At 40.7% G+C, this 26,960-nt stretch overlaps 1 protein-coding gene across 5 annotated transcripts; it reads right to left on the bottom strand.

Moving 5' to 3' along the window:
• On the bottom strand, positions 1-26,960 carry EIF4B (eukaryotic translation initiation factor 4B). Of its 5 annotated transcripts, none has more exons than XM_082665698.1 (15): positions 26,904-26,960; positions 18,651-18,788; positions 17,185-17,393; positions 15,050-15,166; positions 13,159-13,213; positions 12,341-12,475; positions 9,643-9,780; positions 9,367-9,540; positions 6,147-6,375; positions 4,861-4,967; positions 3,827-4,040; positions 3,239-3,294; positions 2,557-2,665; positions 2,216-2,285; positions 1-2,082 (listed from the first exon to the last, which is right to left on the bottom strand). In XM_082665698.1, the coding sequence occupies exons 1-15, from the start codon at positions 26,914-26,916 to the stop codon at positions 2,002-2,004; spliced, it is 1,845 nt and encodes a 614-aa protein (XP_082521824.1). In that variant the 5' UTR covers positions 26,917-26,960; the 3' UTR covers positions 1-2,001. The 5 variants fall into 5 exon arrangements, with proteins under 5 accessions (XP_082521824.1, XP_082521826.1, XP_082521825.1 ...); XM_082665700.1 differs by having other exon boundaries at positions 1-2,079; XM_082665699.1 differs by having other exon boundaries at positions 2,557-2,662.

Raw genomic sequence — 26,960 nt, 5'->3', positions numbered from 1 at the left:
TGAACTTTAAAGATCAGATTTATTTGGAGAAAACAACAAACCCCACAACCTAAAGGATGGGATTTTACATCTCAAGACATCTCCCAGGTATTAAGTCTACAGATTACAAATCATTTTCATAGAAGATATTTTTGTACAAATTTTACATGTATTGAGGAGCGGGTCATAAATCCCTGTTTTAACAGGGTGGCAGGGTAGAGGAATGGGGGAAAAAACAGCTTTTTTGGACACATCTATTTGGAAGCAGACATGAAGAGGGCAAACCCTACTTTTTCATCATCTATAGCAAATGGTTAAAAAAAAATACCCTCTCAACCTTGGGTATCTCTAAAAGCCACTTCCTAGCTACTACCCACTCCAAGCCAATTATTTAAAGTTACTTCACTTGGTATGTCTTTTATGTCCACTGGGTAAATGATTCATTATGCTCACTGCTGCAGCACTCATAAACCAGCACCCCTGCACGGCTGTAAAGGGTCTAACCTAGGACTGATGCGAGAAGAGACCAAGGTGTCTTTCCTCTGCAGGTACCAATATTGCCTGTAAGGACACCATCTGTTGAGCTGACAGTACCAAGGTGCACATAAAAGCAGGCAAGTAAAGCTACTGTGTTGCAAGAGAAGCCAGGACCTTGTGAAATTGTTCTTCTCCATTATCATTTATTCTCTCAAGGGGATGCTAAAAAAACAGAACCAAAAAAAAACACACATTGGTCTAGGCCACATTATAAATCCAAACATTGGTGTGGGATTTCACTTGGAGAGAAGGAAACTTTTGTTTTTTAAAAAGCCCCTCAAACCCCAATCAAGGTTGTAAGAAAGGCTCCCAATTTAACCACCCTCGCTCACCACCTAAGACTGGTAATTCTTTTCTGAGGTGTAAAAGGGGTCAAAGCAGCAGGAGCACGAATGGCTGGAGGGAAGGAGTGTCAAAACATGAAGGAGGCAAGATTTGCTTGAGAAAAAGCAGTGATGATTCCTCATTGGACAGATCCCAGGGGCTCTAGAGAATGCTTAGGAGGTCAAGTATGTGACTTAAGCAGAAGCTGCCTGTAGGAAGGTTAACAGGAAAGATGAACATAAGATGATGACAAGAGTCTAAATTTTTAAAGCTCCAAGATTTCAACAGAATGTGGATATATTTGAACTTTCAGAAGGGACAGGGTTTAAGAAAGGGTGAAACCAGGACACATAAAAGACCTGGGAATTCCCACAACCCCTAAGTGCTTCCTGCTCCAGGAGGTAAACGATTATGTGTTTACTGGAGGTCATACCATTTTCCCTGTTACTGGTGCAAAATAATTCATCAAATCCCCAAGCTTCTTTTCAAATCACGATTTCCCCATTTACTTTGGTCACCAAACAGTCCTATTCTTCAGTGGCCTGTAGACTCACTCCCACCTACCCCCCTGGGGGGCACAAATGAAGGAACTCCCCCTTAGGCTGGCCCCAGTAACTCAGAATTAAATAAGAGGTGGGGCTGGCAGCCTCCTGGAGACTAAAACAACATCAGAGACTAAACCTACCTTGCCAAGAATGGAGAGTTTATTCAGATACTGTTTGCTAATTCATGTATGCCACAACGGGATAAGAATTAAAGGTAGAAACCTCACACTCTTCCTTATACCTGCCTACTGCCCAACTAGATTCCAGACACTGCATCACTATCACTGCCATCTTGCTAAACGGAGGCCCCTAGGCACTAATCACACAGGCAACTGCACGTGTCATAAAAATGCACCACAACTTTAAACTTACAGCATTAAAAGCTGTACGCCTCTCTCTGGCTACATTGGTGAGTCTCCAGTTAGTTCAATATTTTAAAGGCTGCAGCAGCATGCAAAAGAATTTCATTTTGTTTCTTTTTTTTAAAAAAAAAAAAGTTAAGAAAGGTATCCAGGAGATGGTGAGTTTTATTTTATCTTGTCTGGATAGAGGTTTGATTTGCTCTCGAATGTTCCCGGGTGGTGAGAGACTAGGAGAAAGCACAGAATGCAGAGGTCTATTCGGTGTAATCTTCTCCCTCATTTTCATCTTCACCATCAACGGCAAGAGCAGCATACTTGCTTGCAGAACTGAACTTCTGTAATAGACACGATCGATAAGAACAAGCAGCAATGCCTATTTCCAACCACTCTGTTTGCAGCCCCAAATGTACAGGATTTCAATGGCAAAAGTAAGCTACAAGAAGTTGAGGGCAAGTCTTTGACACTCACAGAGGCTGGATCTTCAGCTTTCTTTGGCTCAGGTGCAGATCTGGAGTCTTGATCCTTTTTGCCATCTTTCCTGCAGAGACATGAACAACTTTAGGAGAGGACTCTCCCGATACTCACAAGCAGTTCTGACGTACTGAATAGGCACCTCCAATCAACAGTTCTGGCTATCTAGACATTTTGTAATCTAGATTCTCAGAATTGTAACTGACTATATTGGTTGACTTCAATGGGTTCACAGTGGGAGATCTGGCAAGGCTTGGAGAACCAAGAACTTTCTCATACAAAGACACAGGTATCTAGCATCATATCAAAGAGTACAAATGAGGAGGGAACACACGTACCTATCTGACTCCTTCCAGAGGTCTTTGTTCCCTCCATCTCCTGGACCACGGCTGGAATTTCCACTTTGGCCTTTTGGGGCACTCACCCCATCTACTTTATTTTCATCTGCTTGAGTGGAGACACAAAAATAAATGGAAGTCAGTAAAATAGACACTCTTCCTCTCCCAGGTTTCCCTTAAGCTGAAGAGAAGTGTGCCCATATGTACTGAGGGAAATGAAAACTACCCCCAATCCAGATTTCCTTCCTAAGCCCTTCTTCCCTTCTATTATCAGACACAGACACACACACACACCGCAAACAAGATCCACTAAAAAATTCCACCGTGGGGTTATGCCATCATAAAAAGCAAAGTGGAAATAAGGACTATGATGCTGTGTAGTGACCTTGGCCTTGCAGATGGCAACATTTCTAATCTGGACTGAGCATGTCAATTTCCTTCCGATTCTTTTTTTTTCCCTTTCAAAGAAATGTTCTACCGGGAAAGGGCAGGGCTCTATGTTTTCTCCAAAGAGGCTGCTCCTGCCCTCTACTGGAAAGAAAAGGCAGACAATCAAAGAACCTTTAACACAAAAAAATGGGTGCAAAATACAATGATATTCAGTATTTTGTGACTCCTCTATGGGGACTTTTTTATCTAGGCCTCTATCTGGGCGAATAACCTATTCCCCTCTTGGCCTTACCTTTCCTTACTGGTCCTTCCTCAGATGGTTGAGCTGGAACTACTTTCCCTCCACCACTAGAAGGAAAACATGTAATCACATCCATCAGCTATCTTAGGGAAGGAACAGATGAGAAACTTCTACTTCAAGTGAAGTTTTACAGAGAACCAAAAATACATACTTAATGCTGTGAAACATTAAAATACGGGAAAGCAACAATGAAAGCAATTATGTGAACTTGACCAAATGTCATGTCCTTTAGAATTATTATAGTCATGCTAGGTTAATCTTATCCCTCTACTTTACAAATGAGAATCCTAAAACTTAGGGAAGTGATGTGACCCCCAAGGCTGTACTGCCAGAATGTGGCATTGGCGGGTTCCGATTTATAGTGAGTGCAGATTGAGTCACCAAAGTGATGTTAACCAGCTATCAAAACTCCAGAAAACTGAACCACCGGCACACCACAGAATTTGAACTATGACAGCAAAGATGGCAGAACTTATCAGATGCCATAAGGCCAGTACCCCACAGGGCACCTTCCACCATGATAGCACAGCACTGAAGAGTCTATAGCCAACCAACTGCTATGTTTCCCAGCTGACTCACCTTGTAGGGGACTGCTGCTCTGTGTCTGAGCTCTGAGATCGAGCAGGAGGGTTAGAACTTCGCTTCACCCAAGCATTCTCCTTTGGTGGAGGGGCTGGCATTACCTTTAGAGGCTGTTCAGGTTTGGGAGGCTTAGAAGTTGGAGACTGACAGTCTTCCTCTTTATTGGGTGTTTCATTTTCTAGAGACTTCTCACTCTCTCTCCTTCGTGCATCTGTGAAGTCAGAATGGGAAGGTCAAAGCATCAGGAGAAAAGGGCTTACTGGACAACAATCTATTAAGACCTCAACAGAGTGGCAAACGGTCCACATCCGAGTTTACTGCTTTTCATCGTTATTCTTTTTTTTTTTTTTTTTTTGCGGTACGCGGGCCTCTCACTGTTGTGGCCTCTCCCGTTGCGGAGCACAGGCTCTGGATGCGCAGGCTCAGCGGCCATGGCTCACGGGCCTAGCTGCTCCGCGGCATGTGGGATCTTCCCGGACCGGGGCACAAACCCGTGTCTCCTGCATCGGCAGGCGGACTCTCAACCACTGCGCCACCAGGGAAGCCCCTCCATCATTATTCTTAAATACAGACCTGCTGAATTTGATTCCCAATAGATACAATTATCCCCAAACTGGTTTCCAAATGTCCTCTGGCGAAAATGTTTTACTGATGCAAGAGAAATAGGAAAAATAATGACACTCCAAGGATAGCTATCTGACCTCTCCTAGGAATGAGAATTCTTTATTTTAGGATTATCATCTTTCTGTATTCTCCATGTTAGAACGTTGGTACTTGAAGAAGGATACACATATGTGTGTGAAGGGGACCTACAATGAAATTGTAAACTCGAGGGACCACTGATCAACTTCCACATAGAGGCTCAATGCACAAGTTCACATACACCCATAACAAAAGTCTCTTCTGGTACACATTTCTCAGACTTTTCAAAGCAGATGTGAAAGTCAGATCAATCTATGCTAATACTCCAAAATCTCTGCATAATTTGGTTATGGATAGGTTATGGAAAAGGGCAATAATAAGATACCCACCCTGGTCTGACTTACTTCTGCCAGATGTGGATGAGGTCCCCGTTTGTGATGACTCACTTCCTGTCCTCGATCGTTCCTGAGTTTCTTCACTTCGCCAGCTTGGGTGTCTGTATAAAAGAGATTTGACAAAATACATCATGTCCAGCTCAGTGAAGGCCACCTTGGACCCATGCCGACCCCTCAGGAACTATCGCTTATTAATATTTTATCGTGCTGGCTTTATTTACGTGTGGGTGCATGCACCTGTCTCTTTTGCGCAAACCGTTTGAAAGCAGCAGACATTAGCATTCTTTGGTTCTAAATACAGGTATCCCCTGCTTTTCCAAAGTTTCCTTTACGCCACTTCACTTTTACAGAAAGATCCATATATGCTGCTGCTAACCGAAAGAAATCCAAAGAGGATTTCTGCTTTTACATAACCTACATAATCTACGACTCTGCCCTCCCTTAGTGGTAACACAATTCCGCAAATTGCTCAAAACCAGGCCTAGCTTTTCAGCGTATTATAGGAGGTGTCTACCCTATTGGATGTCATGCCATCTTTTTAATAATAAACACTCCTTTACACTATCCTGAAATAACAGATAATATAACCAACATACACACAAATAAAAATAACTGGAAAATAATTTACAGCCTACACTTAGTATCAGTGAAAACATTTTGTCTACTCCATCCCTAATAACTTGAAAAGAGGTAAATCCATTCACCTCACTATGGTGGAGTTTTACTCTACACAATAAAGCAGGGTTTGGCAAATTTTTTCTTAAAGGGCCAAATAAACTTTATTTATAAAAACAGGTACAGGCCACAATTTGCAGACTCTTGTATTAAAGTACCACCAGGGCCCAGGAGGCCTTTCGAAAATCATGAGGGATAAACAACAACTCTTCATCGGGTAAAGAAACTTTCCCACACGCTGCAGACCACCTAGCAGCCCCACCCCACACACGCTAATGCTAGTAAGTGACAACCAGTAACACCCACATGAATTTTCCAAGCGCCCCGTGGGGATGTAAGCCCCCCATTAAGAATCACTGGATTGGGGACTCCCCTGGTGGTCCAGTGGCTAAGACTCTGCACTCCCAATGCAGGGGGCCCAGGTTCCATCCCTGGTCAGGGAATTCGATCCCATATGCCACGAATAAGAGTTTGTGTGCTGCAACTAAGACCCGGCACAGTCAAATAAATAAAATAAATAAATGTTAAAATAAAGACTCAGGATTAAAAAAAAAAAGAATCACTGGATTCATGGATGTGAAATCCGTAATACAAGACCACCTCACCTCTCCCGAGGCCGTCGTTCTAGTTTTGGCTCATCCAGCTGACGCTGCAGTTTCTCCTGTTCCTTCTGTAGCCGCTCTTCTACTTCTCGTTCTCTAGCAGCTGTGTCAACAGGCTTTGCCCCTCCAAAGATAGAGGCTGCTCGACTGGACTGGGATGTGCTAGCAGAGGAATCATCTTCCTTAGGAGTACTCCGAGGCTTTAGGTTCAGTTTGGGTCTTTGGGGGGGACCTAAGTTAAATGAAAGTCTAAGTAATAGTTTTTGAAAATCATCAGAAGCCGATGGCTGAAAGCCAGATTTCCAGACATACCTCTTAACGAAATGCTTTTTGGGATTCAGATTAGTGAGTGGCCTAGCCAATCCAGCAAAGGTAAAAAGGGAGATCATTTAAAAATGGGTGGCCCAAAGAGCCAAGTCCAATTAATCTTTCCACTACCACATCCATGATGCAGTACCAGACTGAGGGAAAGACTAAAAATAGTAAAAATTTCAACGGTAAATTAAGCATTTATCATGATTACTATTATCTGGGGGAAATTTTTTGACTATAAGATATTGGATGAAAAGTATCTTGTTAAAAAATGTGGTCTGGAAGATGGATTGCTTCAGTAGGTTAAGACAAACTTGTAACAGTATGATGCGGAGGCTCTAGTTCTTATATTCTTATCTCTGGGTAGAATATAAATTTGATGGTGATTCATAGGGCAAAGCATGCAACACCGAACATTAGAATATAAACTGTAAGGGAGTCTGACTTCTTCCTGGATCCAAGTTGTCAGAATATTTCAAGATAAACCTGAGTGCTTCAAGGATATTGTATTTCTCAAAATCAGTGTTTATTCTAAGTATTTCAGACACAAAATACATAAAAGATATAAAGAAAGCCTGTGTACATCAACCACCTGACACCACAAAAACCGCTGAAGCCTCCCGATAACATGCTTAGTGCTGCGCTGTCTTCTCGTAACTAGTATGCTGAATTTGGTATCTATCATTCTTATGCGTCTTTGGTCTTTTACTACATATCTATGCAACTGCAAACAAAGAGGGTATTGTTTAACAAGATTTAAATTTTCTACAAGGGTTTTAAGTTGGTAGTTTATATAACTTCCGAGATACATTTTTCATCTGTATAACCCTGCGAAGAGCCCATTACCTATGTGAATAGGGTACAACTGGGGTCAGAAAGAGGCACTCATTGAAGTCACACAGCTAACACCTGGTGGACCAAAGAATGAAATCCACGTTATTGAAGCAACTCCACTGCTCCTCCCACTATGGTACACAATGTCTCCTTCTTCCTTGGGTAATTTCGTTTACCTACTCAACAAATAACTAGAACACCTATTATTTCAGATACCATGCTAACGTCCGGAATATGATGGTTGGGCAATTTTTGTGAAAGGGATGGAGACAACACTGAAGAGGTACAGCAGTGAAGGCCCTTGTACGTCAGAGGTACAAAGGGATATCTTTCAGGCCATGAAGAGACAAGATACAGTTTTAGAAGGAGGAGAATAACCTAATTAGATATCGTTTCAGAAAGACTACTTGGGCCAACGTGAAAATGGAGTGAGGCAGGGAAATGTTAGTAACGTGGGCATAGCAATGAAGTCTGAACAGAGGTAGTGGCAGTGACCCTGAGGACAAGGGGGGCAGATCTTAGAAGGAGTTGGGGGTTTGATCATCGGGGGGAAGGGGGCTGGAAATCAGGTGTACAGCCATTGGGGAAGGCAAGAAATGGCATGAGAGGCAAAGGTCAGTAGTCAATGAAGACTACATCTGAGCCTCGACTTTTCTCACAAGTAAAGGGAAGACGATAACTGTACATCTACCACATAGAATACTTAAATAATACTTGTATGAGCACTCAGCTCATTGCTGGTGCAGCATAAACGCTCAATAAATGTTAGCTATTATTTCCAGGTTTCTTGCATGGAAATAGAGGAAACAGATATCATCAATGCTTTTAAGAATAAATTTTAGGGACTTCCCTGGTGGCACAGTGGTTAAGAATCCACCTGCCAATGAAGAGGACACGGGTTTGAGCCCTGGTCCAGGAAGATCCCACATGCCACAGAGCAACTAAGCCCGTGTGCCACAACTACTGAGCCTGTGCACCGCAACTACTGAAGCCTGTGCTCCTAGAGCCCGTGCTCCGCAACAAGAGAAGCCACAATGAGACGCCCGCGCACCGCAATGAAGAATAGCCCCCGCTTGCCACAACTGGAGAAATCCCGTGTGCAGCAACCAAGACCCAACACAGCCAAAAATAAATTAAAAAAAAAAAAAAGCCACTGCAATGAGACACCCACGCACCGCAAGGAAGAGTAACCCCCGCTCGACGCAACTAGAGAAAGCCCGTGCACAGCAACGAACACCCGTTGCAACCAATACATACATACATACATACATACATACATAAAATGACATCACTCAAGTCAGAACAACAAATGGTGGCCATTTATAATAATTTTTGAGAGGTCAGAGTTGTAACACACTGTATGTTTTATATAAATGATACAATATCAGGGGCATAATTTTAGAATAGGTACACTGACATCTCACCATTAATTAATGAGTATCAACTACTTGGTATCAATGGCATTGAAATAAGCAACACCTGGTTTTTAACCCACAGTGCCAACCAATTACTGGCTATGAGACCATGTTTGAGTCTCATTCCTTCACTTGAAAAATGGGGCTAAAACAGCCTATTTTAAGTGAGATCATACTATAAGAATGTCTGGCAAATGTTTTTTCCTTTGTTTATACAATATAAATTTTTTTTTTTTTTTTTTGGTACGCGGGCCTCTCACTGCTGTGGCCTCTCCCGTTGCAGAGCACAGGCTCTGGACACACAGGCTCAACGGCCATGGCTCACGGGCCTAGCCGCTCCGTGGCATGTGGGATCCTCCCAGATCGGGGCACGAACCCGTGTCCCCTGCATCGGCAGGCAGACTCTCAACCATTGAGCCACCAGGGAAGCCCCAATTAAATTTTAACTGAAAAAATCTATATGCTAAAACAGGTTAGAACTAGACTTTATTTCCATTATGTCCATTTTTATCTGATGCTCTTTCCATTATGTTCCAATGCAACCTTTACTATGTGTAGGTTCTATCTGTGCCCACTTAAGGGATCTGAAACATAACTGAAAAATTCCCAACCAGTTCCTCTAGCGGTAATGCCCCATTAAGTAAGCAAAAGCAAATGATTACCTCTATCATCTCGCCTATAATCATCCCGAGAGTAATCGTCTCTGGAGCTCCATGACCGGTCATCTCGTCTTTCGTATCTGTCTTCATAGCGGTCCCCGCCTCCTCTGTAGTCATCATCCCTACGGTACCCACTACCAAATGCTCTTCTGCCACTGCCTATCCTGGAATCGTAGCCTGTAAACATATCCCAAATTGTGATCATCACACTGGAAGGGAGAAGGCAAGAAAGGAGTTCTTAAAAGAAAGCAATTTAACTTAATTGTGTTTTACAACGACCTCTATCATAGTCTCTGCTGCCTCGGTCATCATAGCGATCTCGGCCCCCGTATCGATCCATGTCCCGGCGTGGGCCATCACGGTAACTGTCCCGATACCCATCACGATATCGGTCTGAATCGTAACGATCTCGATACTCTAGAGAGCAAAGAGACAGGTATCGTCATTCCTTTTTCTTTGACACATACTGATAAGAACAAACATAGCCCATTAGGTCAGTTTGTTTTCATGACTTCATATTCACTGCTGTGTCTGTTTTTATTTAAAAAAAAAAAATCGCATTATATCCAAGGTAGAAGAATTTGTATTGAATTAAAGTTTCCTTGGTATTTATTTTAAAAAGTTCTCCACTAATTCAATAAATGTTGCTGGGCTAACAATTTAGGAGGGAGTTAGGGGAGAGAAAAATCTCTATACAGTAGTACTGCCTTATGTGTGGTTTCACTTTTTGACATTTCAGTTACCTGTGGTCAACCAGTCCAAAAATTTTAAATGAAAAATTCCAGAAATACACAATTCGTTAAGTTTTAAATTGCGTGCTGTTCTGAGTAGCATGATGAAATCTCGTGCCGTCTCCCTCCAACCTGCCCGGGATGTGAATCATCCCTTTGTCCAGCATACCCACGCTGTACAGTATAGGACAGTAAGATATTTTGAGAGAGAGAGATCAGATTCATGTAACTTTTATTACAGTATACTGTTATGTATAGGAAAAAACATAGCATAAAACATAGGGTTCAGTAATATCTGAGGTTTCAGGCATCCAGGAGGGTTCTTGGAATGTATCCCCACAGATGAGGGGGCGCGGGGACTACTTTATATCCCATAATGAACTTCCAGGATTAAAGATGTGAATACTAAAAATGTAAGCACAAAGCACCAGAAGAAAATATAGTTGGAATCTTTCATGCCTGATACCAAAGAACCAAAGACTACTTAAAAAGTTTAGCATGGAGGGAATTTCCTGGTGGTCCAGTGGTTAGGACTTCGTGCTTCCACTGCAGGGGGCCTGGGTTCCATCCCTGATAGGGGAAGTAAGATGCCGCAAGCCACGTGGCCCGGCAAACAAAAAGTTTAGCACAGAAAAACAATACACATACCACAAATCTGAGAGGCAAACAAAATAAGAAAAATATATGTAACATATGACAACTGGTTAATTACCTGTTACTGCTTAAGTAACAGAAACTAAAACGGGACATTGTTTTCTACTGCCCAAATGGAAAGGTTAAAATAAATGATACATCTTGTAGTGGCAAAGTTTAGCACAATAAGTCAATTCCTACTCTGCTGAGTTAAAAATAGTTCAAAGGCCTTGAAAGTTGTTTCGGAACTATATACTAAAAGATTTAAAAAACATGTATACCCTCTGGGCCAGCAATTTAACTTCTAGGAATTTAACCTGAGCAAGTAACTGGACACTTTATACAGATATACATATAAAAAGGTTCTTTGGATTGTTGTTTATAATATTAAAATCGTTGCATGCTATTTAGCTTCAGGTGACATGTCAGAAACCCAGATTTTTATATGGAAAAAAAAAAACCCTCAATGTCTAAACATGAACCAATTAAAAAACAAAACAAAAAAACTTAAAAGACATTTTGAGTTTAATTGTGAGTAGCCCTAAGAAGTATCTTAGTTTTATGACAGCTTCCTTTTAAAACAATGGTTTCATTTTGCAAAGGACATCACTTTGTCTACGTGAACATTCATCCGCAGGTAGTTTAAATTTTAAAAATTAAGGGACTTCCCTGGTGGTCCAGAGGTTAAGACTCCGCGCTTCCAGTGCAGGGGCAAGGGTTTGATCCCCGGACCAGGGCAGGGGGGATGCAGACGGACAGGGGGACGACACTAAGACTCCACAAGAGGCTTGGCGCGGCCAAACAAAACAGGTCTTGAATTTTATCCTTGTCATCACATGTATGTTATGCTATCAAATATTCTATTATATAGACAAACCACTACTTAGTCATTTCTTTTTTTTTTTTTTTGCGTTACGCCGGCCTCTCACTGTTGTGGCCTCTACCGTTGCGGAGCACAGGATCCGGAAGCGCAGGCTCAGCGGCCATGGCTTATGGGCCCAGCCGCTCCGCGGTACGTGGGATCTTCCCGGACCAGGGTACAAACCCGTGTTCCCTGCATCGGCAGGCGGACTCTCAACCACTGCGCCACCAGGGAAGCCCACTTAGTCATTTCTTTACTCAACAGAAGGTCCTTTCCATTAAAAAAAGAAATGACAGTGTTGAGTCTTTCTTCATGTATTTCAATAAAGTTGTAGCATTTTCTCCACAAACGTTTTACAAAAGCTTTTATTGGATTTAGGTGGTGTGTGTAAAAGTTTATCCCAGCTCCTACCCCATGACATTCTCTACTCCCCTTCTCTAAATTACATTTTATTTGCATATTGTTTCTCTCGCTTGGTTTAAATAATGTCCAACAAAGACAGTATTTTTGTCTGTTTTGTTCACTGCTGTATCCTGAGCTTACAAAAGTATCTGGCACGTGGTAGACATTTAGTATTTTTGAAGGTAATGAATTTTCTGCTATTTTAAAAGGCATCTTAAATTTTTTTTCTGCATCTACTGCTACCCTCCTCTTTATCTGCTATGGTGATCATCTACATTAACACATTTGTCCTATTACAAAACAACCCCCCAGAATACACAAGAAACTAACTAGATAAAAATGAACTTACTGTCTCCAAAGCTATCATCACCTCTTCTAGGTGGGTAGTCATCAAAGCTGTCTGTAGCAGGACGGGCCCTCCAGTCTGTATCTGTTTTGTCAGAATCCCGATTTCTATCGCGGCCAAAAGAACGATCATCCCTGTCTACAGATATATAAAATGAAAAAACACAGGTTAGCTCACAAAAACTTTTGCCAGCTATTTCTCATATGCACAGAGGCCCCCTCCTGCCCCCACATACTGCACTTCTTGCTTACCCCACAGCGTCATCACGAAGTCGCCCCAGGCCCCGTAAGTGTACTCTCCAACTCAACCAAGTGACTCCCTTCCTCACATTTATTCCTACTGGTTTAATGCTTACCTGTCTCATCTTCTGGATAGGCATCTTAAAATTTTTTAAAGATAGGCCAGGAACCCCCTGAAATATACATGAATCAGGCTCCTCTTGTGTCCAGTGTGCTGCTAAGCACGTAATCTATTTAGTATATATTTAACGTTCATCTAGGTCAATCAGGGTTTCTCAGTCTCAACACTACCAACATTTTGGGCTGGACAATTCTTTGTTGGGGCGGCTGTCACACGCATTATAGGATAGTCCCTGGATGCTATTAGACGTTAGGAGCCCTCCCCACAGTTGTGACAACCCAAATGTCTCCCAAAATTGACAAATATGCCCTGTGAAGCAAAACCATCCTCAGTCAAGAACTACTGCTCAAGGTTAAGGTGGCCCCCACTACCTGCCTCTACTACAAGTTTCTGGGGAAGGGCACCTCTGCTTTGTCTTCCCAGGACCGTGACAAAACAAAACATTCAATCATCTTTCCTACCTTTATCCTGTGCTTGATCAGCAACGTCCACTCGAATTCTCCTGTTACCTAGAGACTGAGAGCATAGGACCATATTAACCAACCTTTTGCCCCATTATGCACAAATCCCATGAGTGACCTTGAACGTCTGGGCATAGCAGAAGCACTGGGGGAAGGAAGATAAAGGAAAAACACTGTAATCTAGCCAACACTACAATTTGTTGGCTAAAGAATCCTTTATAAAGACTTGAATATAACATAACCCCTTAGAATTAACATTTAAGTTGGGCTTAAATGAATGTCAGGTCAATTGTCTTACTATTTTTATAAAGTCAAACCTCACAGAATAGATTTAACTTTTTAACTATCACAGGCAATTTGTCACATGTAATAAATTAAAAACATTTCTAGACAACTAGCTAAATAAAAGGTATTATTTGGGTCCAGGGCAATTATGCATTCAAACATTTGTAGAGTCCCTACTATGCACCAGCAAAGTTGCATAAAGCATGGTCTGTTTATCATCTCAAGTTCTTTCACTCAGTATTACCTTACGATAAATCAGTTCCTCCAGGATACCCTCTGATTTCCCTTTCCCACATCACTATTTATATACTTTGAACCCAATTATTTCTACTGATGATATTTTTCTCATTTCATAGTAGAATCTACAGTTGAAGAAGGATAACAATGAAATTTAGTTAAGAACACCTGGAATTATATTAAATACCACTATGATGATATCTCTAAATACAAACTAACTCCCAAGTCTGGACCATGACAACACTATTTAACAGTCAATTCAGCAAACTTCAGATAATAACAATTGTATGGTATTCTTTTTCTTATTCAGACTGAGAGGTAAAAGTTAGTAATGTTACCAAAACCTAAAATGACCTGAGAAGAAAAACTTTCAAACAACTTTTTCTTTTCATATATTTAACTAAATACATGAATTTTATTCCTATTTGACATCTGCTTCAGATTATCATGGTGGTACTCAAGTTATGAGATAGGAAAAATATTTTAAGAGGAGTTGCTTTCAATCACGTCCAATGGCAGACATGGACCATAGAATTACGGCACAAATGGCATTGGAAATTACCTTCTCAACGAACAATGAGATGTTTCTGGAATTAAAAGAGAAAAAAACCAGCCTTTTTTTCTTTCGATATATAATCAGTTTGATTTCTAAAGTCACTCACTAGAGATAAAAAAGCAGTTCTTGGATTAGAAACTTCCATCACTAACAAGTAACTAAATGTTTCAATATCCTGCTCTGGCTAGCCTAGGAATCCCTACCTGGCACGAATCACTTAAATAACTGTATTTCAATTAGATTTAATCTCCATCCCCCCTCATGTATTAACAGCTAAATCTCCTCTCCCCACAGAACCTCTAGTGTCTGGATTAAAAAATATCTATGGGCAATGTTACAAAGCAGGACTGCTTTACTGTCATTCTCCAGTAACAGATTCCCAGGAGAGCCCTCTTAAAAATAAAAAATGACTTCCCTGAAAATGAGGTAACGTCTTTAAATACCAAAATAACATGATTTTTCTATTTGCCTTGATCCGGTCATATTATTTTGAAGAAGCAAAGCCACAGAGCTGAGGCAAAGCTGTGCGTAAACTAACGTGAGATTTTATTAAGGACTTCGTGGTGGATTTCTTCACAATTTCCCACCTAAACACATTCCTGAATTACTAGGCCCTGCTGAACTTGCAGAAGGGAGGTGTGACGTGCTAGATGTTGAATGTTAACCGGTATATTGATAAATAATCCAGGCTTTTCTTTGTAGGTACTATGGGAACCTTCGAAACAGCTATTGACCTGGCCTAAAAACTATCAGTTTGATAAACACAAGAGTTGTTAGCTCCCAGCCCTCACCTCCCACCCTTAGTTTATTTACCTCTTCATTGAGGCTCAGGGCAGTGAACAAGGAATCCAGGTCCTCAAACTCAGCATAACCAAAACCTTTCAACCTCTCAGGATTGCTGGGTTCACGTGGTAAACGCACTGCACTGATCTAAGGAGGAAAGAAACAAAAAATATTTCCTAATTCAATGCTCTTGTTCATTTATCATCATCTTCTTTTTTTTTTTTACCATTGTGTATGCAGTGGATTTCTCGGAAGAATACCCAAGAACCTGGCTGTCTCCAGGATGAAAACCGGTACAGAGGGATACAAGAGAGACTTCATCGTATACCCTGTTAAACCTTTTCAATTTGAACAATATGAATATAACCTTTAAAAAACTAAGGAGTTCAGTGTATTCCTTGTACCCCTGACTTCTGCTTCATTCTACATTTCTAGTTTTTAGTTGTTTTTCAATTAAGAGGAACTGCCTGTGTTCCACAATTAGTTTATTTCCAATTTTTGTCTCCCAGAAATTTGACTCAGTTTTTGCCAAAAAATTTTCTGGGCAGTATATTTTTTGGCAAGCTGACTTACCTGAGAAACATTACTTACTGTCTTCATTATTAATAGCTTGGCTGAATCAAACACTGGATTGTAAACCCTCACGATACTTACCCCTTCTGCCGAATTCTGAGATGGTAAACCACTGAATTGTACTTTTCACTTTTTATGTCTGTTTTCTTACTCTTTTTACTTATTTCTTCATTTCTCCAATATTTTGCATATATTCAAGCTATCTTTTGCATCACTGACTTGATACTTTATTCTGGGCCCCTGAGATATAGATTTTGTCACAGTCGCTTTTAAATTCTAGTTTAACTCAACTTATGAGGAGAGCAGGAAAAGGAACAAAATAAAAAGGGAATAAAATAAAAGGAAGTAGCTACAGACCAATTCTAGAGCATAAAGGTGAAAAGCCTGAACAGGCCAGAGATTATTCAACACTCTACGGAAGAAAGAGGCTACTAGAGAGGAATCCAAAACAGGCCATGCTTCTAGATGTACTACATAATTAAACAGAGAGTAAAATTTGTAAGTTGTTATCAAAAATAATCACACAAGAAAAGCCAGCTACAGAAGTTGATGGCCCATTGCAGAGAACAGGATCTAGTAAAGAAGTCAACCAACATAGCAAAAGCGAAGGAGGGTTGACATATATACACTAATATGTATAAAACATAACTAATAAGAACCTGCTGTATTCATAATAATAAAAAAAAAAGCGAACGAGGGAGGGACTTCCCTGGTGGTCCAGTGGTTAAGAATCCATCTTCCAATTTAGGGGACGTGGGTTTGATTCCTAGTTGGGAAACTAAGATCCCAGGTACCGCGGGGCAACTAGGCCTGCGAGCCGCAAACTAGACAGCCCAAGCACTCTGGAGCCCACAACTAGAGAAGCCCACATGCCGCAATGAAGACCCAACACAGCCAAAATAAAAAAGTGAAAGAGGGAGCAGATTCTTAGAAGAAACCTAGTTTTTAATGTCTTCTCTTCAGCAAAGACTCTGGAGAAAAACCGAATAGAATTGGAAATTATTACTCATTCTTCCATTTTTGAAATCCTAAGTATTTTTTCATCAAAGTTTAGAAAAAGGATTCTTAGCACCTCACACTCACTTTTTCGTCTTTCTGGAAACTTCTAGGTGTTTTCAAACATCCTGCCTTAAGCTTTTTAAGCAAGTCTCTGAATCCCATTATATGTGAACAGACTCTGTTAATAAAAACTACACATCTGCTCAGTTAAACGTATTCATATAAAAAATTAAAATGTAATTTTGATATAAGCCTGAATGTCAAGAACAGAACAGCTGAGTTCAGAGAAACTTTCTTCCACTTTCCAATGTTTAACTGGGTATGTCACCTTTAAATTTCATAGAGAAGGGATATATATTTTTGAGAGATTCTCTCTATATCAATAAGGTATTAAATTTGCTGATAAGACTGTCCAACTGGTTTTGGATGAGAACATTCTCAGCCAAAGGGCCTAAACAACACTAAATTACATACTGTTTCTTCCAAGTATAGACATAACCTCAGATCCTTTCTCAACACAGAAATTCAGAGACATTCACTACCCATACAGTACCCTCCATATCTAGTTAATTGCCTAAAACCTTTACACTTACATTTAATCCTCTAAAGAATTCCTTAATGGAGTCTTCTGTCACATCATAGGGCAGGTTCCCTAGAAAAGCAGTGTAGGGTGGTGATTTGGGAAGACGGCTCCGGTCGATATTGGGTTCCCGAGCAGCCCGTGGAGCAGTGGGCAGGATGGAACGGTCAATTGGAGGTGCCCTATACACGTCATCATCATTACTATGCCAAGTGGTTGAAACTAGGATAGAAAAGTAGACATAAGAAATTAGAAGAAACTTCCCTTACTGCCGCTGTAGAATAAGAGGACATATGCTAAGCGCCAAGTATTAAATAAGCTATATCAGGAAATAAACAGATACAAAGGGTAGGGGGGTTCAGCAATAAGGACCCTTTACAGACAAAATGCTTCTGAAATGTCAGAATCAGATAGCAATGCAAAGACTCAGTACTATTTACTGCCTCTTTGTTTCTAAGTATTTCAAGGCCTTTCAAGGCCCAGGCTTTTGTTAACAGAATCATAACTTATTCCTTATGCAGCAGAGAAATGAGAGAATATCAATCACTATTTATGGAATGTTACCGTGTGCCAGGTACTTCGTATTCATTATATCCCAACTCACCTTTGTAATAATCATGTGAGTTCGTTTCCCATTTTACAGAAAAGGAAACTAAGATTTCAGGAAGGTTTTGTAACTTGCCCAAGGTCACACAGATGGTAGTGTAGTAGGATGGTAATCTTAGTGGAGCTAGGAGATACTGTCCCTACTGCACTGCCCATGAATTTGTACTTCAGGTATCAACACTTATGGAAAACATGATCTAGATGAAATTTCTTGTTACAAAAACAGGTCACAAAAGAAAAAGTATTCTTCTGTTTGCAATTAAAGCTTTTAGAGAAAAATGATGGGTGATCAGATTTACGTCATACCCAATGATCTTATAGCTCCTAGCTGTTCCTGGCTATTCCTTGAAGGCACAAATTCAAATGATACCCCAATGACTCTTCTGCATTTTCCCACCATAATTCCTAGTCCTATTCCTTTTCCTCAGACCAGTTCTGTTTACCCAGGGACGCCCTGACTTCATACTAATAGCTCTTAGAACAAATTATTCCTTGACTCTTGAGTATAAAGACCGTATAGGTTAATACTGCATATTACTTTATGAGGACATCACAGAATTTCAGACCTAAAATGAAATAATCTAGTCCTTACTTTACAAATGAAGAAAATAAGGCTTAAAAGGATAGTACGCTGAGAAAGCCCTGTTACTACAATAGCCAGAATTAGCACTAAGCTCTCTTGAATCACCACTTTAGCCCCTATCACAAACTCTTAGAGCCTAAACCTAAGATTCTACAAAATACATAAACATAGGTTCTACAAAATTAGTTAAATTCCTTCCAAATTACACGTGAGAACAATTATTGTGGAACAGATTTTGTCTAGAAGGTAATGAAAATTCCAAACACGACGGAAAACAAAAGAAAAGTTACCATCTCCTTCTAGGTCATCTGTTTCATCAGCCCAGCTGACTGGTTTGGGGACATAGGTGCTTCCTCCACCAGTCCCTCCATCCTCAGCCAGGAAGTCTGTTAGGGAGATAGTCTTCCCCTTCTTATTCTTCTTTTTTGCTATTTTAAAAGGGCCAGAGAAAGATTATTCATCAATACTTGGGTATTTACAGAGTTGTACAATGCACTATTGTTAAATGTATTTATAAAGAAAGCAACAATAAATGCCCATCAAAGGTTCAGATTGTGGTACATTTCTGTGAAAGAATTCCATGCAGATATAAAGGAGAAAGCACAATGTACTGGTACAGAAAGTCCGAGATGTGAAAAATAAAAAGTTACAGAATACATATTATGTAAGTCCCTCTTTCTTTTAAAAAAATTTTTTATTTATTTTATTTATTTATTTTTGGCTGCATTGGGTCTTCGTTGCTGCGCACAGGCTTTCTCTAGTTGCAGCGAGCAGGGGCTACTCTTTGTTGCAGTGCGCGCGCTTCTCATTGCAGTGGCTTCTCTTGTTGTGGAGCACAGGCCCTAGGTGTGCAGGCTTCAGTAGTTGTGGCATGAGGGTTCAGGAGTTGGGGCGCACAGGCTCTAGAGCACAGGCTCAGTAGTTGTGGTGCATGGACTTAGTTGCTCTGTGGCGTGTGGGATGTTCCTGGACCAGGGCTCGAACCCGTGTCCCCTGCATTGGCAGGTGGATTCTTAACCACTGCGCCACCAGGGAAGCCCTTATGTAAGTCCCTGTTGTTTAAATATACATTATGCATACGGATGCAAAGGGGTCTAGAAGGGTTTTCAAACTTACTCTGGGAGTAAAACTGAGGTGGGGGCAGCAACCTTTTATTTCCTACTATATTCACTTGTGTAGCATTTGAGATTTTTGTAGGTTACTACATTTATTGCTCCTCGGACACAAAGAAATAAAACAAAATCCCTATCCCTAATAATATATTCTGTATGACACTTTGGAGAATTGTTTGATACTCGTAAAATAATCACATGAGGAAGGAATCATTACTATCAATTTACAGAGAAGGAAACCAAGTCTCAGAGAGGTTAAATGACCATCCTAAAGTTACAGTGATATTAGATGGCAGAGCTAGAATTAAACCTAAGGTTTTGGATACCAAGTCTAGGGCTCTTCCCATGGGAGCCCCAGCCCCTAAGAAGCTTGTTATTAGTTCTATGGCAGGTTATCACAACCAGGGCAAATGTACTCACTGTCATTTGAAAGTGTTCAAATTGTAAGACTCATATACACAGCTTGATTTCTCTGCCCTCTAGGGGAAAAAAAAAAAAAAATCTCCTTCCCTACCTTAATACCACATATGAAGATATTATACTAAAGGGAAAACATAGGAAATCCCTAAGAACCAACAATTTAAATGTTTCCCATGGTTATGAAATCTTTAGGAATCTCTAAATGGCTCCACTTAGTGGCCTGACCTTGGCTCTTTAACTCTCCAGCCCTCAGAACTTCTGAGATGGCACCCACCAGCAGCTAATGCAGAAGAGTTGAAAGGACTAACTGAAGTTCTAAAACTGGCCCCTGAGAACAGCTGTGACATAATTAAGACAAAAAACAAGCAGCTCTGCTGTTAACAAAGATCATTTTCATGGCTTTTATAATGATGAGTTCCTCCTCCATGTTCCAATTTTCAACAAATTTTCCATCCAAGAGGATGAAGAATCTGTAACTCGATGCACCATTTGCTTAACTGAATGAAGATTGTTCTCTCACCTGGTACCTGCCTTTCCTTTAAAATACCATTTTCAGGAACTAAAGACCTGCTTGCTACGAATGTTATGAACATTCTGGACACAATATGAATTAAATTCATATATAAAACAAAGGGAAAAGGTATACCTCAATCAAACTCTTATTATTCTTATGTTGGACTTGACCTCATTTTGCACACTGAGATTATGGTCTCAATGTGCAAACCAGACAAACTTGGCTGTAATTATACAGAGGAAAGATGGTCTTGAACGTGAAGTTTCCATGTCTCTCTCAAGTGACTTAACACTAACCCTGCTCCAAAACTATAATTTATGATCACCAGGTTATATTTTTGATCTATTATATGCTTTGAAAGAAAGCAGCTATGCAAAGTTTAAGTCCTATAGCACTGACATTGCTCCTAGCTCATATGCAAAGGCCTAGGGGAAATTTTAATTTGAATAAGACATAAAGCATACCTCTGTGGTAGAACGCTTATAATGTATAGGCTTATTTTAGTTGTCCAATTTAAAAATAAGTGTCTGGGACTAGTATGATGCTAGCTAGAGATCTTTACCTTCATGGGGCTTAAGGTAGTATCATGATCTGTCTGGTCACTGAGAAAATAAAAATAGAATTGGTGGTTAGTCATACAATGAGGTCAAGTCCAACATAAGAATAGTAAGAGTTTGACTGAGGGATCCCTTTTCCCTTTGTTTTATATATGAATCTAATACCAAAACAGCACAGTCTGGAATTAACCTGCCCTTTGGTCTGATTCTGGCTTACATCAATTTTCTAAATCAGAGTTTCTCAACTTTTACCCCTTGACTCTTGACAAACAAGTCTCACACTCTCCTTTAATGTTATTTGAAATTTCAAAATAATAAATATCATGACAAAGAAAAATATTAAAGCACTGTTTTAGAATGTCTTTTCAAATCATACATCTCCCTCTCCCCTGATTCTGTGACTGGCCCCTCCAAAAACTTCTGGCTGAGAATCACTGTGGGATGATGGACAGTCTTCAATTAAAGACAGGCTAAAATTCTTCCACAAGATCCCTAACTTCCGTTTCTTTAAATCTAGCAGCAGCATTGACTCAATCACAATATAAGCAGATTTAAAGGAACAAGTCTTTAAAAAGTAAAATGAATAAACCTAAATGTTTGTTCCACTGTATTTTATTTCAGTAACCGAGAAACAATGTTATCTAAATCCTCCTTGTGCTTTGCTCCTTCAATATCTAGGTCCATTCCATGTTTAGGATTTCAACAATGTTCTCTTCTTTATAAGTAAAGCATCATTTAATGCTCTAGGGGTATCAATCCCTTGATACAATGATTGAACTGGTCCAACTCTTAGTTTTCTTTAAATCTTATGTGAATTGGTTAAAGTTAAACCAACCACCTGGTAAACAAAACACACTCCAATTATTTAGGACCAAATCCACATGGACTAAGAGGAAAAAAAACCATATGTCCCAGAAATTTTCTTAAATCCTCTAACTGCCTGCTTGTCTCATTACAATTGTAATTTATTCACTAAGTACTAGGTTCTTGTGAAGGTCTTTATATACTCATCTAGGTTAAAGAAAAGATCTTACAATTACCGTCTTCTTAATTAAAAAAACAAGCTTTGTTATGACATATAAAAATAAATACTACAACTGATCAACTTAACTCTTCGTTTCTCAATTTCTGCATCACTGACATTTGAGGTTGGGTAATTCTGTGTTGGGGGGCGATGGGGTGTCCCGTCCATTGTATGATATTTAACAGCATCTCCAGTCTCGACTTAGATGTCAGTAGCAACCCCTCCACCCCACTGTGACAAAAATGTCTCCAGACATTGCCAAATGTCCTCTGGGATGGGTGAGACAAAACCGCCCATGATTGAGCACCACTGCTCTAAGTGGTAATTTCATATCAATAAAGAAGTAGACAAACAAAAGGAAACGTTAGCCCTATATAAAGCACATCAGCAGAAAAGTGACCACATTCAACCAAGTCTTCAGGACTATCAGGCTGTAGCAAGTAAAAATGCTTCCTTTATTTTTCTCAGAATGTTGTCCTGTTAACTCCATTGTATTAGTAATAAAAGCACGGACTGACAGACACTGGAGTGATAAAATCTGTGGAAGTGCTGTTTTCCTTAAACAAAACAGAAGACACCTTAAAGTACTTTAATCAATAAAGCTTATTTGTTGTACAATGCAGCCCTACTTCTCCATCTTTCTTAAACTAGTATCTCTTATTTAGGAAGGAGAATTCACATAGCTCTTAACATTCAGATAAGTTGTCAAAAATTCAGTTTCTTAATTTTAGATCTTGCCAGACTAAGTCCCACTTACTTTACAGGGTTATCAAGTCTTCTGAATGTGTTAGCAACTACAGACTAGGAGGGCTTCCCTGGTGGCACAGTGGTTAAGAATCCGCCTGCCAATCAACGCAGGGGACATGGGTTCGATCCCTGGTCCCGGAAGATCCTTAGCTGCCGCGGGGCAGCTAAGCCCGTGCGCCACAACTACTGAGCCTGCACTTTAGAGCTCACGAGCCAAAACTACTGAAGCCTGCGCACCTAGGGCCTGTGCTCCGCAACAAGAGAAGCCACTGCATTGAGAAGCCCGTGCACCACAAAGAAGAGCAGACCCCGCTCACCGCAACTAGAGAAAGCCCACGTGCAGCAACGAAGACCCAATGCAGACAAAAACAAATAAATAAGTAAACTTACTAAAAAAAAAAAAAAGACTAAGTAAGTCAGAAAGTGTCATAAAAGCCCGTACAAAATCACAGCATTATTCATAATAGGCAAAAAACTGGAAACAATCCAAATGCCCACCAACTGATGAATAGATAAATAAATTGTAGATGTCCACACAATGGAATTGTCAATAAAAAGGAACGAGTATCCATACATCCTACAATATGGATGGATGAACCCTGAAACATGCTAAGAGAAAGAAGCTAGGAACAAAAGTCCACCCACTATATGATTCCATTTATATGAAACGTTCAGGATAAGTAAATACAAAAACCCAGTAAGATTAATGGCTGGTGAGGGGAGAAGAGAAATGACTGCTAATGGGAAAGGCGTTTCTTTCTGGGAAGTGAATCCTGCCAGTCTCCAGAATTAAAAGCTAGTTAACGATCAACAAATATTTCCTTAAAGAAACAATACTGTACAAATGCAATCTACTCAAATACCAGAGTGCCTAGAACTGAACTAATCTGATTAGAGCCCAGCACAAAAAGATATTTCATACAATGCAGTACAGTATCATGATGTTGAGAGGCTTCAACCTTTACTATGCTACTGTTTAGCAGAGTAGAGAATAAAGTCTAAGTCAGGACCAATAAGCTCCACCACGTTGACTCCTATGTTCAGTTGTTATGGGACCTCTCTTCTCTGTCCAACTTCTTCATCTTGACACAATCTGAGGAAAATGCCACACTGTCTTTTCCTTACCTCTCCACACTACTCAATTTGATCACTAACATAAAATATATAAAATAAGTGTCCAATACAACATCATGCAGATAGATCACTACACAAAGTACTTGCAGCTTTTCTGTAAGAGAGGAGCTATAAAAATTCAAGAATAACTTCTTGCTTTGGGCATTTTCCTACCATTAGGACCACAGCAATATCCATTACAAACCTAAGAAACTGACTTTGGTGTGTGCACTTACAAATGTACATACATATACTTAATTACAAACAAGCAGTTAAAAAACAAGCAAACAAACCCAAATCCTTAAGTTAACTCTTTCCCCCATGATCAGGAAAACAAATTCTAGGATGTTTTGAGACAAATACAATGTAGTAGGGTATCCTATCTCAAGCTATACATGGTATGTGACATACCTCAAAGCTGTATAAAAATATATACATTTTTTAAAAAGTGACATTACTTAGAAATATGTTTTACCTTGGTACTTCTCTCTGTATTTGTACTTGAATTTTCATAAGGAGTTTTAACCTTGGCCTTCTGAATCTGGGTATCTTACTCCCAGAATAACAAACATGATACAGGAAGGGATATGAAAATAGGTAATATGTGAACAGCATATAATAGCAACCACTGAAACTATTTTTCACCATAAGGGTCAGAATTGTATGAAAACAACCATTGGACACTATCCTCACCCCATAAAAAATAATCAAGATGATACATATAATTCTGGAAAGTGTTATGCAAATGAAAGGCCTTGTGTGGGCATAGATACACTATTTACAATCTCAAAGCAGTCTAGTCTCAAAAACTGTTAACCCATATCAAATACATTTGATCCCCCATAGGTAAGGAGAGTAGATTCAATAGTCAGCTCTGGGACACCTCCTGTTCTTGAAGTTCAATAATGGGTCACACTAGATACTGGTATTACTGCAAAGAATTTTTGGGTCTCACTTAACAGTAAAAGAGGCCTATGAAGTTTTATCATGTATTTTCACTAAGAAAATGTAAGATCTGTTTTTTCAACAAGACACCAGGCACCCTCAAGAAGTATACTGAAAATACACTAATTTTACGGACTCATTAATACAGTCATGTGGGAATACTGATCACTCAACCAAGTCAATGCAATGGGAAAGGATTCAAAGTGGGGAAAGAAATTTGATAGTTTCTCAAGGGCAGACTGTCAGATGCAACCTTGCACCTCAATACTAGCATAAGTGTAACTTACACATACTACACAAGCTAAAGATTCATGGAACCCAATGAAATGAGATGAGGGCTTCCAGGCAGGTAAAGTGGAAGAACAGGAAGAGACCTCACTAAGTACATCCAGTTTAATCAGTCTGGATTTCACTCAATTCTGTAAAATGAAGGACAGATTGTTAATGGTGTCTTCCACCTCTAAAAATTCCACACAAGTTTTGAGAAAGGGAATACAGGCTTTTCTCTAGATTATGACACTAAGCCATCAGGATGGCAGATTCAGGCCAAATAAGTAGTTCAGATGAAGCTCTTGGGCAGCATCCCAAACTTAGGATGACATGGACGCCAACCTTGTTAGTTGCAAGTTGATAATAGAGAAGAGTGAGAAGTTTCAAAGATATCGACCTTACTCTGCCATCAGCACGCAGTGTGACCTGAACGAATCATTTCATCTTCCTCAGATGGGAGACACCAATATCTGCCTATGTTATCTCACAGAACATCAAATTATACAACATACAAAATTGCTAGGTCCACGTCAAGCGCTACACTAATAAAAGGTATTATGTTCAAATGCACCTCAATTTCCTCAAAGACATACATCTCTATGTAACAGTGGAGAGAAATCCGTGGTGAGAAATGAGTGTCCGGAGATAAGTTGTTCAATAAATGTTCTGTAGAATGCAGGGTCATGCCAGGGAAAAGAGACCATATCTGCCAAACTAAAATTACTGCTACGAAATGTTGGCACAGCTCACTAAGTCCATCAGAAATGCAAGTAGACTTGCATGTCAGTGATATTCCCTCTCCCAAAGTCAAAGAAATCAACTCTAACCACTAATATTCTAAAAGCATCCCCAAGCAGTTGTGCAAATATCTTCCAAAAAAAAAAAAGCCCAACTCGACCACTGGGGCTATCAAAACTCGACCAAAATCAAAATGGAAGTTGTCAAGGGATCAGATCTTGCTCACCATTATATCTCCAATACCTAGAATCGTGCCTGGCACGTATACAGCTCACACTCAGTAAAAATGTTGACTGAATAAAACAGCCTAGAAGAAATGTAGGTCTCCACCCTGTTTCTCTCCTCCAACACGTGGGCGCCCCACACCGGGTTCCCCATCCCCATCTAACTCCAGTAACTTCAACCTCCAAACCTAACACATTTACCCTTGTAAAAATATAAGGGCCGGGTCACACTCTAACAGGGGAAGGTCAGAAAGTGGAAGGACCTAAAAAGAAAGCAACACAGGTGCGTAAACCTTCCCATCTGGGCTCTCGCGCGTGCTTTTAAGGAGCGCCCGTCTCCACTACCCTCGTCTCTTCTACCGCGCACGCGCACCGCCGCCTTCCCCCGCCCCTCCACCGACTCGCGCTCGCGTTCTAACTGCCCCCCCTTTATTCCCTGCCCCCACTCCCGTCCGCAAAGGCCTCGCGCCTCTGAGACCTGGTCTAGTGTGCACCCGTCCGCGCGCCAACCGCCTCTTTCCCTCCACCACGCCTTCACGCGGACACAGTGCTTCACGTCTATGCGAAGGCCTCACGTCTCCCGCGGCTCTTTCTGCGCCTCCTCCTCACTCCAAGTCAAGCCAGAGTCCACCATTGCTCCCAAGTCCAACCTCGCGCATACGGGGTGAAAAGGGTGTGAGGGGGAGGGGAAGGTGTCCTTCCCCTCCCCCCAAACATCCCGAGGCGATAACCTCACATGGCCTAGCCGCCAGCCTGCCGCAGCCCCAAAATCCGAAGGGAAGCGGTGCCGCCCATCCCCCGACTCCAAAGAACCAATGGATCAGGGTCGGTGAGTCGCTTCGGACCCCGGTCCTTGGCCGCGCTCGGCCGCTCACTCACCTGAGGCCGCCATGTTGGGAGAGGGAGAGAGAACGCAAAAGACCCGGATGGGGCAGT

The sequence above is a fragment of the Grampus griseus genome, assembly GCF_964374135.1.
Source record: "Grampus griseus genome assembly, chromosome: 11".
NCBI lineage: Eukaryota > Metazoa > Chordata > Mammalia > Artiodactyla > Delphinidae > Grampus > Grampus griseus.
Note: the sequence above shows the minus strand (reverse complement) of the source record. Positions and strands in the feature narration are given on the sequence as shown.